Genomic DNA, 16,480 nt, shown 5'->3' with positions numbered 1-16,480 from the left:
TGAAGGCCCTGAAAGATATTAATTTAGCGTGTATTACTATGCTGCTACGTTCAAGCATACATTTTGGTACTTTTGTGTTCTTGGTTGTGAGCGAGCATCTCTGAGGCTCATTATCAGATCTGAGGTGACAGGAATGTGGTTGTGAACCAGGAGATTTGGTGAGATTGAACCTAAGTTGCTGGGAGAAACAGTAGCACTAAGGATCTGGAATAGGGATGGGATGGTGCAATCTTCGCCTTTGAGAACAGTGGTACCAATTGATCAAGAGAGCAGATGTGGGGATGCCTGGCACTCCTCATAAGTACATAATAAAGTTACATCTAGTGTAGAGGAGGAGTACCTTCAAGTTCAGTTCATTTCTCCTCAGGGTCCACCCACAGGCTTTTTGCAATCTTCTCCGTCTCTCGCTTGGCAGTTGGTGCAACAGTTCCTTCAGTCCTCTCCTAGAGGGAGGTGGAGAAGGTACACAAAATTCTTTTAAGAAATTGGATAATTAGTCAAGGGGGGTAACCTATAATAATATGAATCCAAAAATCACTAAATTAACCTGAACTCAACACCTGATAGGCATGGCACAGTCCCGACCGACCTAACTTAGGGCAATGTGTAAAGTATTCATGCAGTACCAACATAGCAAAAGAGTAATAAAGTCATAAGCACAGTGCAATAAAAATTCAAACCAAATTAGAAATATAGAGTACATTTTAATAAATATAATGACACCAAAAGAACAAAAATTAAATAAGGACAAATGGAGGTATACATTTAGAAATTTTGAAATAAAAATAGCACTAAAAGGGTAAAGTGCCAACCTTGGTGAACTGGTAGAGGGAGACTCAGACATTAGCATGATTTGAGGCAAAATACAAAGGAACAATTGGCAGATACAGAAACCAAGTTTGACAGTGTCTGAGATTTAACATTGGGGCTTTGTCTTAAAAATGGAAGTTAACAAATCAAGCGGGGCAAGGCAACAGGCTGTAGCCAAAAAGGGCTCCATGTATTTAGTTAACAATTGGACATGTCCAGTGAAGCCATTGGTTTTGGTGGGAAAAGCTCAGAGCTTGAGAAATTTAAAGTTCACGCCCATGGAAGTCCTCTTGCCAAATGGATACTTTTAGAACCTTTGCCTGGTTACGATTTCATCTTTTGCATTTAGTAACTTTTTCAGACCTCAGAAGCTGCAGATTGTAACTGAAGAGGGCTCCACAAGGCTGATACCTTCTCCACAAGGTTCTGCTAAATCAAATTTGCTGCTGTGAAGAAACTCCAAGCAGGAGAAACCTGAATCTTCAGCCCAGCGGCAACACACTTTGGGGAGATCAGCTTGACAGGTTTGTCTCAGTCCTCCGGAGGTCTTGAAGTTTAAACAGTTTCTAAGTTTTGGGTTTTCAGAAGTGCTAGGAGAAGTCCATCCAGACGCATGCCAAGGGTTCCTTGACCTCAGGAACAGCACTTGGGGGTTTGGACTCCCTCTGGCAGACCCCAACAGGAGTGTCCAGGGTCCAAGGCAGGTCCAGTAGGAACTGATCATCTGGGCAGTTGCATGAAATGACTCTTCTAGCTGTATGTGTCCCTATATCTTGAACAGGAGGTCATCCTCCTGATCATTGGACTGCACTTCTGAGTACAAGAAGGAGCAGGGCCAAACCTCCATGGCCCTTTCAGGTCATCAATAGCATTTTCAGTCCTCCTCTGTTCTTCCTCAGGTCTAGGAGTGCCATCTCACTAACCAATGGAGAAAAAGTTCCCAAGGGAAACCTTACAACTTCTGCAGCAGTTCCTGCCAACCCTACTGCAAACAATTACACAGTGCCCCTCACTCAAAAAATCCAAAATGGTGAAAGTCTTCTCCCCTTCTGGAGCCTGGGTACCTACCCAAAGGCTTCTTCAGGGTAATGGGCAGCCCCTTGTCTGTGGCTACTCCCCACACCCTGGCCTTTATTTCTATTCTGGTAGCAGCTTTCACATCTCATTTAGGGCCACTGCCACCTGTGTGACCGAAGGGAAATATAAAGTTGCTTTGGGAGGTTCAAGCAGGGAAAAGGTAACATTCTAAAAGTTATTTTTCCTTAATATGTATTACGCTCTACATGACCACAAGTGCAGTTGTGTGCCCATAATGTAGGGCTTATACATGGAACATATGGTGTCCCCCTTCTTGTACCCTGACTGGAGAAAGTCATGCCTCATATGCATCTTTCCACTAAACCCTTTCATCCTATGCTCTGAAGAGGATTTGAATTACCTTCACTGAAAACTATTTCTGGGTGCTTTGGAGATCTCCTGTGTGGTATCACTGCTTTCCTTCCTTCTGTAGAGGGGGTCTTGAACTAAATTTCTGTGGTTCCTCCCAGGTACCTTCTTGGACACTCTGGTGCTACACTGGAAGTCAGCTTCTTTCCCAAGCTTTCTGGGCAAAGTTAGCCTGTTCTGGCACAACTCTGTAAAGTCTGTAAAGTAATTAGTCAAGACGTTTTCCGACATAAACAAATTGTACAGTCCTCCATAATCCTTTACTTCAATATCCTCCACTCAACCTTCCATTTCCTTGCTAGAGGTATTTACAAAGCCCACCTATGACTGATGGGCCTGCTTCAGGTTATCCCTGAACGTCAGGTGATAATTCTCTGGGGAAGACCAAATCTGGTTATGCGGGACTCTTTCATGGTGCCATATGTAACCTGGCCAGCTGCATCTATGGCCAATAGAATATCCCTTCCAGCATGTGCTTCCATAGGCTACCCCTCAGTCCTCCTCTGGGAATTTATAAAGCATCTCATAAGATGAAAATCACATAACAATGCCATCCCCCACATACATCTTTGGGGATGTGAAGTCTACTTTACCATATAGAGAATTCCACAGGTCAACAGAGATGTCTGATTGGTAAAGTATGAAAAATGTGGTTATTTAAATAAAAACAAATTAGTGTAAAATATTTCACTATATCTAGCTGAAATGTAGATCAAAAGAAAAATGTCACAGCACTATAAACTTCATTTTTAAATAATTCTGTAATTAATTTTCATATATTAAATTACATTTAAATATTTTCCCGAAAACGAAATTAAATATTAAACCCTCAAATTGATTTTAATATTTTATTAACTATTAAAAGTGATACATAAAATTACATGTAAGGAACAATAACTTTTTTTAAGTTAAGTTGTTTTTCACCTTAAAAATGCTTGTTAAAAATGTTGTAATTAAATATTAAACATAAACTATTTTTAGTTGTGTTAACATTACAATACATTTATTCTTATTTTTCTCTATTTAAAATGATTTCAATTAACAATTATTTCTTATGGTTTTTGTTAGACCTGACATCATTGGCTTGAGTCTCTCCTCCATTTTTTCTGTTTTGCCTCTACTGTTTTACGATGTTTTGCTGGTATATGCTTTGGGCGCCGTGTCACTGCTGATCAGTGCCATAGCGCAAGTGCTCCCTATGTTAAATTGATGTATCTATTGTATCCATGTTTGGCTTATTTGGTTTACTATCAGTCCCTCGTCTAGTGCACCCAGAGTGCCGGGGCTTGTAAACGCAAATGCCGCTTGGGGGCTTGCAGCACGTGTTGTGCCACCCACAGGAGCGGCCTCGTAAAAGAATGTCTACGGGTCGGTCATTGCGAGACCCACGTGCAGCCTCGTGCTGTCACGCCGGCCGCGCAAGTATACCTACTTGCCAGCCCTCCAACCTTCCCTTGGCTTCATGTTAGTCGCCCCTATGGTAGGCCTTCGGGCAGGGTGCATTGTAAGTCTGAGGTAGGACACGCCTGACCAAGTTGGCATGTCCTGATAGTGAATTACCACCATCTTGGTCCTTCACTATTGCGAGGTAGCCTGCTCTCCATTGATTAGAATGGCCGCCGGGATTATTAGTACTATGATCCTCGCTGGCTCGGAGAGCATGGTGCAATGTCGAGTTTGGTATCCCTGAACTCGGGGTTTAATTACGCATCCGTTGGTGTGGATGGTTTTTGGACTCTGGGTTCGAAAATAGCACTTTTAGAGGTTGTCTATTTTCTTGTCTAACCATATCTGGTTTCTGCTGGTTTTGCGTGTGTGTGACAGGAGCTGGGTGGCTCCCCAGGTCTGGATGAGTCAGTGTGGGATGAGTGGGACAGTTACGTTGAGAGTAGGGGGAGAGTAGTTGTTGATAGCCTGCCTTGCCTGATACAATGCCGGCTCCACCTCCTGCCAAGCGGCTGATGGCTCTGTGCCTGCCATGGACGATCCTAGCCCCACCTCCTGCCAGGTGGCCGATAGCTCTGCTCCTGCCAGTGTCAATGCTGGCTCCACCTCCTGCTGGGCGTCTGAGGACCCAGCCCTGCTCAGTGAATAGGCCAGGTGCTTCTGCCTGGCTCCACCCACAACGGACCCAGGATGTTGGGAAACCCCCGGCATGGACAAAGGGATCAAAGACGAAAAGGGGTATAAAAGTAGGACCCCTGAACCAAGAATTTAGATCACTTCTTACAAGGAACCCTGTAACCAAGGACAAGAGGCCTGCTGATCTAAGGACTGCCTACCCCTTCTGCCAGTGTGCTGTTGTTGGGGGAATCCTGCAGTGCTTCTTTATTTTTGCCAAGGAACCAGGAGAGAGGAACTGTGTGTGTACTCTCACGCTTGCTAAGAAAATCTCCAAGGACTGGAAGAGTGCCAGTCTCCTGCTGAAGTCACAGGGCTAAAGGACTTCATCTGCTTAAAGTGCTATTTTGCTGGAACCGTGAATCCAGCACCTCTGAAAGAATCAGCAAGCACGACGACCGGACGCTGGGCCCGACCGACGCCAGCAGCAACGCCAGTGAGTGGGAGTACGGCTCTAGCTCCAGAGGACCTCGTGTCTGCACCGCTGCTGATCGCATCACCTGTGTGCCCTTCGACGCCGTGAGCGCTGCTCACTCTGTGCAACCGCATCATCAACGACGACGCCTGCTGAGGCCAGATCGACACCGAAGACGCGACGCCGGATTGCTCGACGCCGCTGATCATCGTGTGCTTCATTTTCCTAAGGTACTGTGTTGTTGGGGGTCCGTGTGACTCCAGGCTTGACGTAGCGCTCCTCGCGGTCGACGCCGAACCTTTGGATTAACTTTGCCTTAACGTCGTGTAGCCCCCGTGCGGGTTACCCTGTTGCTAAGAACTGCATTGCCAAGAAGAAGATTTGCTTTGATACTAAAAACTTTGTGCTAAAGAAGAAACTACCTTTGAACTATCCTTTTTTCCTTCCCAACGTATTTATTCCGATTGTGTACAGTTTGTCGTTATTTTGGTCTTGTGCTAAGCCTTATATAAAAATTCTTATTTTTATAATACTACTGTGTCGTGTCCATTTGTAGTGCATTCACGGTATTACTGTATGTGGTCATAATTGCTTAACGCACAGCCTCTGAGATAAGCCTGTTCTGCTCTGCCAAGCTACCAAGGGGGTGAGCAGGGGTTATCAAAGGGTGTGATCCCCTTGCCCTGACTAGAAAAGGAGTGTCCCTATTTGTCAGAAGTGTATACCTCTGCCAACTAGAGACAGCCGGTTCTAACATTGGTGGGTCAGCGGTGAGGATTTTGGACTTTGCACTTATGACCCATGTACAGTGATTTGTGTGCGCTACATAGTGAAAGCAGACCATAACGCAGTCACAATCTAATTGGGGAGGATCCTATTTTTGTTCTCCGCTTTCTTGAAACTTGATTTTTTGAACACTGCCAGTTTTAACCATGAGTGACAACGGAGTCACTGCCCCTGCTATCGTTGTTGTGGAGGAGTTCGAGAGGAGCAAGCTTAAGAAATACAAGAAAGATGAGCTGAAACACTTTTGCGACCAGTTAAAAGTTCCTACCACAGGCCTCTCAAGAAAAGATGATTTTTATAAAGCATTGCAGGCCTGGTGGGAGTCCAGAAATCCCTCTGATGTGGTGGTGGTACCCACAGAGGAAGGGGATGAGGAGGTGCCAGTGAATGGACCTGTGCCCTCTCCCGGAAGCAGTGTTTCCTCCAAAGGTCTTTCCGCTGAAGAAAGAGAAGAAAGGGCGAAAGAGCGAGCTTACAACATGGAGATGGCAAGGCTAAAGATAAATGGGCAGTTGGAGTTAGAAAATGCAAGAGGTAGAAGGGAAGCTGATTTGGAGATCAAAAAGCTAGAGTTTGAACGAGAGAAGTTAGCTTTGGAGCGTGAAGCCAGGTTGAGGGAGCTGGATATCCAAGCTAAAAAGTTAGAATTGAATCCCTCTGGTGGCAGCATTCCATCCGAGCCTGCAGAAAGTAAGTTTTACTTCCCGAAAGATGTGATCAAAGATTACAATAGGAATGAAGATATTGGTCAATGGTTTAAAGCATATGAGTTAGCATTGTTGGCCCACCGGGTCCCTGAGAAGGATTGGGGAGCGGGGTTGTGGGGTCGCTTTGTGAATGAGGGAAGAGATACCCTGTTAGACATGCCTGTTGCGGATAGGATGTCGTATGCTCATATGAAAGATGCTTTAATGTTGCGGTATGGCTTAACCCCCGAGAAGTACAGACAAGCTTTTAGAGAATGTAAGAAGTTGCCTGGTACGACGTGGGTTGAATATGTGTCTTATTTTTGCAGAGCCATGGATGGTTGGGTAAAGGGCAGCAAAGTGGAAAGTTATGAAGCTCTTTATGATTTGTTTGCTTGGGAGCACTTGTCTAATAACTGTTTTCCAGAGCTGCGCCAGCACCTGATTGATAGCAAGATATCTAACCCTAGAAAACTTGCTGAGGAGGCGGACTGCTGGGTCAGTACCAGGGTCCACAAGGGTCCAGTGGGAGACTCAGCCAAAGGTGGGCAGGGTCCCCAGCAGAAGAGTGGGGGGGACAAGGGAAAACAGAAGGAGTCTCAGAAAGGGCCCCAAAGTAATCCACAAGGGAACCAAGGGAAAGGTTCCCAGCCTCCCCCTGAGAAGAAGCCAGGGGCCCGACGGGTAAACCTGTTCATAGGGGCCCCCTAACCTGCTACGGTTGTGGGCAGGTGGGACACCGGTTTTATGACCCCCAGTGTCCCAAAAAGGATTCGAATGCACCGCCGCGTGCACCCCCCCGTCAGTTGGCGAGTGTAGCCCTGGGAGGGGAGAAGATGGTTGTCCATGGTGGGAGGGGTCCCGCAGAAATGTCCCTGGTCTCGCTAGGAGACATGCAAATGGTCCCTCCACCCCCTCTGCCTAGTAACACTAGTAAATATAGGCAGTGGGTGACCATTAATGGCCATAGAGTGGAAGCTCTCAGAGACACCGGAGCGAGTGTGACAGCTGTCAAGTGTCACTTGGTGTCTAGAGAGCAGGTGGTTCCCCACGCATTCTACCCCGTGATAGCTGCCGAAAACTCTGAGAAAGAGTGTGAGGTGGCTCAGGTTTCCTTTGAATGGGGGGGAGTTTCAGGTACTCTTCAGGTTGCTGTGAGGCCCGCCATGCCTGTCGATTGTCTCCTGGGCAATGATTTAGAAGACTCCCCTTGGGCTAAGGTGGAGAGGGAGGCGCACTTGAAAATGTTGGGCGTGCCAGCGTGGGTGTGTGCAACCACTCGATCCATGACAGCGAGTAAGGGTGTTGATGGGGTCCCGGAGCCTGAAAGTACGGCCCAGGACCCAGCTGTGAAGAGAAGAGGCAGGAGGCGCGGGAAACCGGCCCCCGTAGTTCTCGTGGTCCAGAAGGAGGTAGACCCCGAGGGGGATGCCCTGGAGCCCACAGGGGAACAAATTGCCGAACTGGGAGATCTGCCCGAGCTGACCCATTGGCAGCAGGATGGTGGTCCCTCCAGGGAGGAATTCTGTGCGGAACAGAAAGTGTGCCCTTCTCTTGTGGGCATGAGGCAGCAGGCCTCAGCCCAATCCTCAGGTGATCAGTCAGGGTCACATTTTGTGTACTGGGAGAACGACCTCCTGAATAGCGAGCCTAAGGCTGCTGAGCCTGGGTCAGCCCGTGTGCTGGTGGTACCCCAGCGCTTCAGAGCCTTCCTACTGGGTTTGGCTCATGACGTTCCGTTAGCTGGACATCTGGGGCAGGACAAGACCTATGACAGGCTTGTCACCCATTTTTATTGGCCTCAGATGCGAAGGGATGTAGACATCCACTGCAAGACTTGTCACACTTGCCAGGCAAGTGGGAAGAGCGGAAGGAAGCGGAAGGCTCCCCTCCAACCTTTTCCAGTGGTCAGTACCCCCTTTGACCGGGTGGGTATTGACATTGTTGGGCCCCTGGACCCCAAGACAGCCCTGGGCAACAGGTTCATCCTGGTCTTGGTGGACCATGCCACGAGGTACCCGGAAGCCATCCCTCTCAGAACAGTGACGGCCCCCGTGGTGGGACGGGCACTGATGGGTGTTTTCTCCCGGATGGGGTTCCCCAGAGAGGTGGTGTCGGACCGAGGCACCAACTTCATTTCGAACTATATGAAGTCCCTATGGAAGGAGTGTGGGGTAACCTACAAGTTCACCACTCCTTACCATCCTCAAGGAAATGGGCTGGTTGAGAGATTCAACCGGACCCTGAAAGGCATGATTATGGGTCTTGAAGAACCAATGAGGCGGAAATGGGACGTCCTCTTGCCATGCCTGTTGTTTGCTTACCGTGAGGTACCGCAGAAGTCTCTAGGGTTCAGCCCCTTTGAGCTCTTATACGGTCACCCGGTAAGAGGGCCTTTGAGTCTGGTCAAGGAAGGCTGGGAGCAATCTCCCAGGAAACCTCCCCAGGATGTATACAGCTACATGCTGGCCTTTCGGAACCAGACTCGGCGCTTCAGAGAACTTGCTCAGGCAAATCTGGAGGCCAGCCAGGAGGAGATGAAGCGTTGGTACGACCGGAATGCCACTCTGGTAGAGCTTCAGCCTGGTCAGGAAGTGTGGGTCATGTCCCCTGTGGAACCTTGTGCGCTCAAGGACAGGTGGACTGGACCGTTTAAGGTTGTGGAGAAGAAGAGCGATGTCACCTACCTGGTGGACTTGAAATCTCCCAGGAACCCCTTGCGGGTCCTGCATATCAACCGCTTGAAGCCCCACTTAGAAAGGTCCGAAGTGGGCATGCTCCTAGCTACAGATGATGGAACGGAGGAGGAGAGTGAGCCTCTTCCTGACCTCCTGTGTGCTAAAGAGCAAGATGGGTCGGTGGATGGTGTGGTCCTCTCTGACACACTGACCCTTGAGCAGAAACAGGATTGTCGCCAACTGTTGGGACAATTCCCGGATCTGTTTTCCTTGGTTCCGGGTGTCACGCATTGGTGTGTCCATGACGTTGACACCGGAGACAGCCCTCCTGTGAAGCACAAGGCTTACAGGGTGACTGACAAGGTCAGAGCGTACATTAAGGAGGAGGTCTCCAAGATGTTCGCGTTAGGGGTGATTGAGTCCTCTAGCAGTCCTTGGGCCAGCCCAGTGGTCTTGGTCCCGAAGGCTGCAGCGCCTGGTGCTTCACCGGAACTCCGGTTCTGCGTGGATTACCAAGGGCTCAATTCGGTCACGAAGACTGACGCGCACCCCATCCCCAGAGCTGATGAGCTCATCGATCGGTTGGGGGCTGCCCGATACCTTAGTACGTTTGATTTAACGTCTGGGTACTGGCAGATCGCCTTGACTGATGGGGCAAAGGAGAGGTCAGCATTCTCCACACCAGATGGGCTATACCAGTTCCGGGTGATGCCCTTTGGGATGAAGAATGCCCCTGCCACCTTCCAGAGGTTGGTCAACCAGGTCTTGGCTGGACTGGAGGATTTCAGTGCCGCCTACCTGGACGACATCGCAGTGTTCAGCGCCAGCTGGGAGGAACACTTGCGCCACCTCCAGGAAGTGTTGTTGGCCCTGCGCGGAGCAGGCCTCACCATCAAAGCCAGTAAGTGCCAGATTGGGCAGGGTTCGGTGGTGTACTTGGGGCACCAAGTAGGGAGCGGTAAGGTTGCCCCCCTGCAACCCAAGATTGATACCATCCTGGCTTGGGCGCCGCCCAAAACCCAAACTCAGGTGAGAGCCTTCCTAGGACTCACGGGTTACTACAGGAGGTTTGTCAAGGATTACGGTAACATCGTGCACCCCTTGACGTCGCTGACTTCCAGGAAGCAGCCACGAAACGTGATCTGGACTGATGCCTGTCAAACGGCCTTTGACACCCTGAAAACTGCAATGTGCACAGCACCTATACCCCAGGCACCCGACTTTTCGAAAGAATTCATTGTTCAGACGGACGCTTCAGAGCATGGCGTGGGGGCTGTTCTAGCTCAGGTGAATGAAGAGGGCCGAGACTTGCCTGTAGCCTTCATCAGTAGGAGGTTACTTCCCAGGGAAACGAGGTGGAGTGCGATAGAGAGAGAAGCATTTGCTGTGGTCTGGGCGCTGAAGAAGCTAAGACCCTACCTGTTTGGGACTCACTTCCGGGTTCAGACAGACCACAGGCCCCTCAGATGGTTGATGCAGATGAGGGGTGAGAATCTGAAACTGTTGAGGTGGTCCATTTCTCTCCAGGGGATGGACTTTACGGTGGAACACCGCCCTGGTACAGATCACGCCAATGCTGATGGTCTGTCCAGATTTTTCCGCCTTAGTGAAGAGAACTCCCTAGGTCAAGGGTAGTTCTCCCCACATTTCAGCTGGAGGGGACACGTGTTAGACCTGACATCATTGGCTTGAGTCTCTCCTCCATTTTTTCTGTTTTGCCTCTACTGTTTTACGATGTTTTGCTGGTATATGCTTTGGGCGCCGTGTCACTGCTGATCAGTGCCATAGCGCAAGTGCTCCCTATGTTAAATTGATGTATCTATTGTATCCATGTTTGGCTTATTTGGTTTACTATCAGTCCCTCGTCTAGTGCACCCAGAGTGCCGGGGCTTGTAAACGCAAATGCCGCTTGTGGGCTTGCAGCACGTGTTGTGCCACCCACAGGAGCGGCCTCGTAAAAGAATGTCTACGGGTCGGTCATTGCGAGACCCACGTGCAGCCTCGTGCTGTCACGCCGGCCGCGCAAGTATACCTACTTGCCAGCCCTCCAAACCTTCCCTTGGCTTCATGTTAGTCGCCCCTATGGTAGGCCTTCGGGCAGGGTGCATTGTAAGTCTGAGGTAGGACACGCCTGACCAAGTTGGCATGTCCTGATAGTGAATTACCACCATCTTGGTCCTTCACTATTGCGAGGTAGCCTGCTCTCCATTGATTAGAATGGGCCGCCGGGATTATTAGTACTATGATCCTCGCTGGCTCGGAGAGCATGGTGCAATGTCGAGTTTGGTATCCCTGAACTCGGGGTTTAATTACGCATCCGTTGGTGTGGATGGTTTTTGGACTCTGGGTTCGAAAATAGCACTTTTAGAAGGTGTCTATTTTCTTGTCTAACCATATCTGGTTTCTGCTGGTTTTGCGTGTGTGTGACAGGAGCTGGGTGGCTCCCCAGGTCTGGATGAGTCAGTGTGGGATGAGTGGGACAGTTACGTTGAGAGTAGGGGGAGAGTAGTTGTTGATAGCCTGCCTTGCCTGATACAATGCAGGCTCCACCTCCTGCCAAGCAGCTGATGGCTCTGTGCCTGCCATGGACGATCCTAGCCCCACCTCCTGCCAGGTGGCCGATAGCTCTGCTCCTGCCAGTGTCAATGCTGGCTCCACCTCCTGCTGGGCGTCTGAGGACCCAGCCCTGCTCAGTGCATAGGCCAGGTGCTTCTGCCTGGCTCCACCCACAACGGACCCAGGATGTTGGGAAACCCCCGGCATGGACAAAGGGATCAAAGACGAAAAGGGGTATAAAAGTAGGACCCCTGAACCAAGAATTTAGATCACTTCTGACAAGGAACCCTGTAACCAAGGACAAGAGGCCTGCTGATCTAAGGACTGCCTACCCCTTCTGCCAGTGTGCTGTTGTTGGGGGAATCCTGCAGTGCTTCTTTATTTTTGCCAAGGAACCAGGAGAGAGGAACTGTGTGTGTACTCTCACGCTTGCTAAGAAAATCTCCAAGGACTGGAAGAGTGCCAGTCTCCTGCTGAAGTCACAGGGCTAAAGGACTTCATCTGCTTAAAGTGCTATTTTGCTGGAACCGTGAATCCAGCACCTCTGAAAGAATCAGCAATCACGACGACGGGACGCTGGGCCCGACCGACGCCAGCAGCAACGCCAGTGAGTGGGAGTACGGCTCTAGCTCCAGAGGACCTCGTGTCTGCACCGCTGCTGATCGCATCACCTGTGTGCCCTTCGACGCCGTGAGCGCTGCTCACTCTGTGCAACCGCATCATCAACGACGACGCCTGCTGAGGCCAGATCGACACCGAAGACGCGACGCCGGATTGCTCGACGCCGCTGATCATCGTGTGCTTCATTTTCCTAAGGTACTGTGTTGTTGGGGGTCCGTGTGACTCCAGGCTTGACGTAGCGCTCCTCGCGGTCGACGCCGAACCTTTGGATTAACTTTGCCTTAACGTCGTGTAGCCCCCGTGCGGGTTACCCTGTTGCTAAGAACTGCATTGCCAAGAAGAAGATTTGCATTGATACTAAAAACTTTGTGCTAAAGAAGAAACTACCTTTGAACTATCCTTTTTTCCTTCCCAACGTATTTATTCCGATTGTGTACAGTTTGTCGTTATTTTGGTCTTGTGCTAAGCCTTATATAAAAATTCTTATTTTTATAATACTACTGTGTCGTGTCCATTTGTAGTGCATTCACGGTATTACTGTATGTGGTCATAATTGCTTAACGCACAGCCTCTGAGATAAGCCTGTTCTGCTCTGCCAAGCTACCAAGGGGGTGAGCAGGGGTTATCAAAGGGTGTGATCCCCTTGCCCTGACTAGAAAAGGAGTGTTCCTATTTGTCAGAAGTGTATACCTCTGCCAACTAGAGACAGCCGGTTCTAACAGTTTTCTTTAGTCTCTAGCTCCATGATTTTCTATGGTATGGTGTTGCAGTACCTGTGGTCATATGTGGTGCTGGACTCACTACTTCTTTGGCAGTAAAACTATACTCATAAATTTGGATCTACACCCTTTTTCACGAGGTAGAGACATGCAAGATACACTTAATGAGTAACTTTACACTCTGAGTTTGTGAACTGCCAAAAAGTAGTAAACTTACTCAAAAGTTACCTTTGGGAATCAGCCCTTTGTCAAGGCACACATGCATGGAAAATATTTAAATAATGTACATACATGTGGAGTCAAGCATAATAAATGTATACCTTACAGTAGTTGTCAGTATTTTGCACTAAATATTGCTGCAAATTAATATCCTGCTTTCGGGTTTGTGGTAAGATAAATCTAACTTGTCACCCATTTTCTCACCCAGAGCCCTGACTATCTGTATACACTGAGCTATCCCACAAGCTATCCAATCCAAATGATTCCTATCCAAAATACTATTTACTCAATACTCTCTACACTCGATCTGCTGGCAGATCATAACACCTTATATTTTGGATGGGTGGCGGTACCAGAATACTCTTAACAAGAGACCATCTCACCTTATCAACTAACCAAGAGTGCACCATCTCTTCTTTCAAAAATATTTCTTGTTCCACAAGATCAACCCATTACCTAAAGATCTTAGGGGCATATTATCAAGGGGGTTTATCTCCGATTTTTTGGCTTTAAAAGCCAAGAAAGCGGAGATAAAATTATCTCCCTATTACCTAGCTGTCGCTAACACCAGTTAGCGACAGCTAGTAGGAGATAACGACCATCTTGGGCCCGCTTTGCATGTCAGTGATATTTATCACTAATGACATGCAAAGTGGGCGTGCCAAGATGTTAGCGACTGGAAACAGTCGCTAACATCGCTATCTCCTATTATCAACTTTTGGTGATATTCGCACTAATTGCGAATATCTCCAAAAGCTAACACCTTTCCCTGAGCAGTTCTTAGCCATGTTATCCAATGGTAGGTGGATAACATGGTTAAGAGCATTAGCTGGGTAATGCACGAATATTGCTGACTTTTCAGCGATATTCATGCATTTCGGACGATTTTTATCGCTTAGGAGATAAACCTTGATAATAGCAAGGTTCCTTAGCGATAAAAATCGCTGCAGCTCGGCGATAAAAATATCACCGCTAAACCAACATAGCGATAATTATCGCTAGTTGTTGGTAATATGCCCCTTAGTCCTTTGCAGAACAGACCATATATACAGACCCGTTACCTCAGGATCATATTAAATTCTGACCCCTCTTACTTTTTAAAATGAAGTCTATTGCTAGTTAATTTCCTCAATGTGGCTCGATGTGTGCATGTGAACCAAATATTTGTAATCATTTTTGTACAATAACTTGTAGTAACTGGAGTGCCTGTCTATTATACAAACAATCACTGAGAGGTTAAAATATAGTGAACAGCACAGGCACTACATTTATTTCTAATAATTTGATAACTCTTGGCTGAGACCAAGTACCATTTTCTATCAGTCATAGTTCCAGGCATTACTCGCATTGTATTTAAGCATATTAACATGAGTTACATCTTTCAGTGAACAGTTTGCATTAGGTAGTGAATAGTTGGGTAAAGATGTGCGCAGCCATGTATGATCCATGTGTTTTCAATTATTTTTGTACATAAGACATTATCTCTTTTTAGCAGTATTGTTATGTAATAGATCATTTAGTGATCCTATTGCCGTTTTTTTGTAACTGATTAAGATAGGCTGGAATCTAAACAAATGTCAAAATATTGTCGTTACAGCTACAAGAGGACAGTGAAGTTGATGTTAAGCCTAAAGTTCAAGCTTTGATCTACCCTGCACTGCAGAACATTGACCTGGACACCCCTTCATATCGCGATAATAGTGACATGCCTGGTCTTTCGAGGAAAAACATGGCCAGGGCCTGGAGTACATACTTTGCCACTGACAAGTCTTTGATTGAAGCCATGGCATCCAACACACATATCACTTCAGAATCAAACAATCTTATTAAATTTGCAAACTGGAGTAACCTCTTGCCTGAAGAGCTGAAAAAAGATCATGTTTATCACAGCCCAAAAGATGGAAGATCAGAATTTCTGAAAAAGTATCCTCAGATTACAGATCCAAGGGCCGCACCTCTTTTGGTTGATGATGAAAAATTGAGCAAATTGCCCCTAACATATATACTTACCTGTATGCATGATGTCCTAAGAGATGATGGGTTTATGTATGCAGCGAGACTCAAGCAGGCAGGTGTGCAAGCTATTCATGACCACTATGACAATGCATTTCACGGAATGATGACCTTGGTTACCTCTCCGACAGAGCAATCACTTGGAATGAGAATGCTCAATAACTACATTATCTGGCTGAATGACAACCTGTAAAAAACATCAATTAGCAACGCACTTTATTGGAAAATATACTTTTGACACTGAATATTGTCAATAAGATATTACATTTGAATGCAGAAGGAGCCCGATTAGGGAATACATTGGTATGCTTGTCAATGATTGTGAAAAGGTTTTCTAAAAATCATAAATAAGGTGAACAATTGTAATGTAAGTCTCTTAAAGTATAAATATCAAATTGCTCTTCACTTTTTGCATAACATTACATGCTGGGCTTGGTGATTACCATGTAGTATATGATTTTGCCTAATGACCTTCCGTCCAATCATGTTATTGTTGGGAAATATACTTTCTACATTACAATGTAGTTTGTACCACATAACACTGGCATGCCTTGTTTTAGAAAATAGGTAATAACATATTTTTTTAGATAATGAATTTGTGTGATAAGAAGCCCTTTGTTTCCTATCACGTTTATTATATTGCACATAGAGAAATACAATAGTTAGATATTCATTTTTCTTGTATTAGGAAATTGCTACAAGTATAAACACAGACATTCGCAGTTTATGAATGTAGGAACTCGCCCCTTGCTGATTCATGGCATATCATTGAGACATGAAAGAGCAAAGCAATGCGTAAACAACAAAGCCACTCGCTCTGGTTTGTAACAGAAAGTATCACTTCATTGCATTGTGCGTTGATGTGTGTGTTTGTGTGTGTGAAGGTTTTCGCTCTAAAAAGTACCAACTTATAAAGAGGCACATTCAGTTACAGGCCTGCACTCTGAACTTAAAAAAAGCTTATTTATATGATAGAGCGGTCTTTACTATAAATGGATGTCATCTATTTGGACCACATTGTTCCGGTCACCTCCATTGCTTCTTCAGATAGGGGTGGGATCACAGCATCCTCTGTTCTGAGCAGAGAGGTTCTCACCCTTCTGCAGCCAACTGGATTTTTCCTATCCCAGAAACGGATTCAAATATTATATCAAGCTGCCTCTCTGATGAAGCTCCTTAGCGATGATGTCACATTCTATCAACATTAATTTGCGCCATAGTAGACTGCAAGCCTGCCAAGATGTAACAAGCATTGGCAAAGTTAGGAGGTTTGGCATGTTCGAGATGGATGCAGGCTCAGAAAAGATCTTTCACAAAGATGCATTTCCACAATACACTTCAAGATGTGTGGCTGTAGTCAGACGTAATTGCTTGAAAAGGTGTTCAGAGAAATGCAGTACCATAACACAT

The 16,480-nt window shown here is 47.0% G+C and overlaps 1 protein-coding gene across 1 annotated transcript in view; it reads left to right on the top strand.

Annotated features, from left to right (window-relative positions):
- LOC147683804 (arylacetamide deacetylase-like) overlaps positions 1-15,877 on the top strand; it is a 159,158-nt gene extending 143,281 nt beyond the window's left edge. The window contains exon 5 of the mRNA XM_086944202.1: positions 14,655-15,877. Within this exon, the coding sequence (XP_086800328.1) occupies positions 14,655-15,263 (609 nt within the window). The 3' untranslated portion in view covers positions 15,264-15,877. The remainder of the gene's footprint in view (positions 1-14,654) is intronic.
- The last annotated feature ends 603 nt before the right edge of the window (positions 15,878-16,480 follow it).

This window comes from Lissotriton vulgaris, chromosome 11 (assembly GCF_964263255.1).
Source record: "Lissotriton vulgaris chromosome 11, aLisVul1.2, whole genome shotgun sequence".
Taxonomy (NCBI): Eukaryota; Metazoa; Chordata; class Amphibia; order Caudata; family Salamandridae; genus Lissotriton; species Lissotriton vulgaris.
Note: the sequence above shows the minus strand (reverse complement) of the source record. Positions and strands in the feature narration are given on the sequence as shown.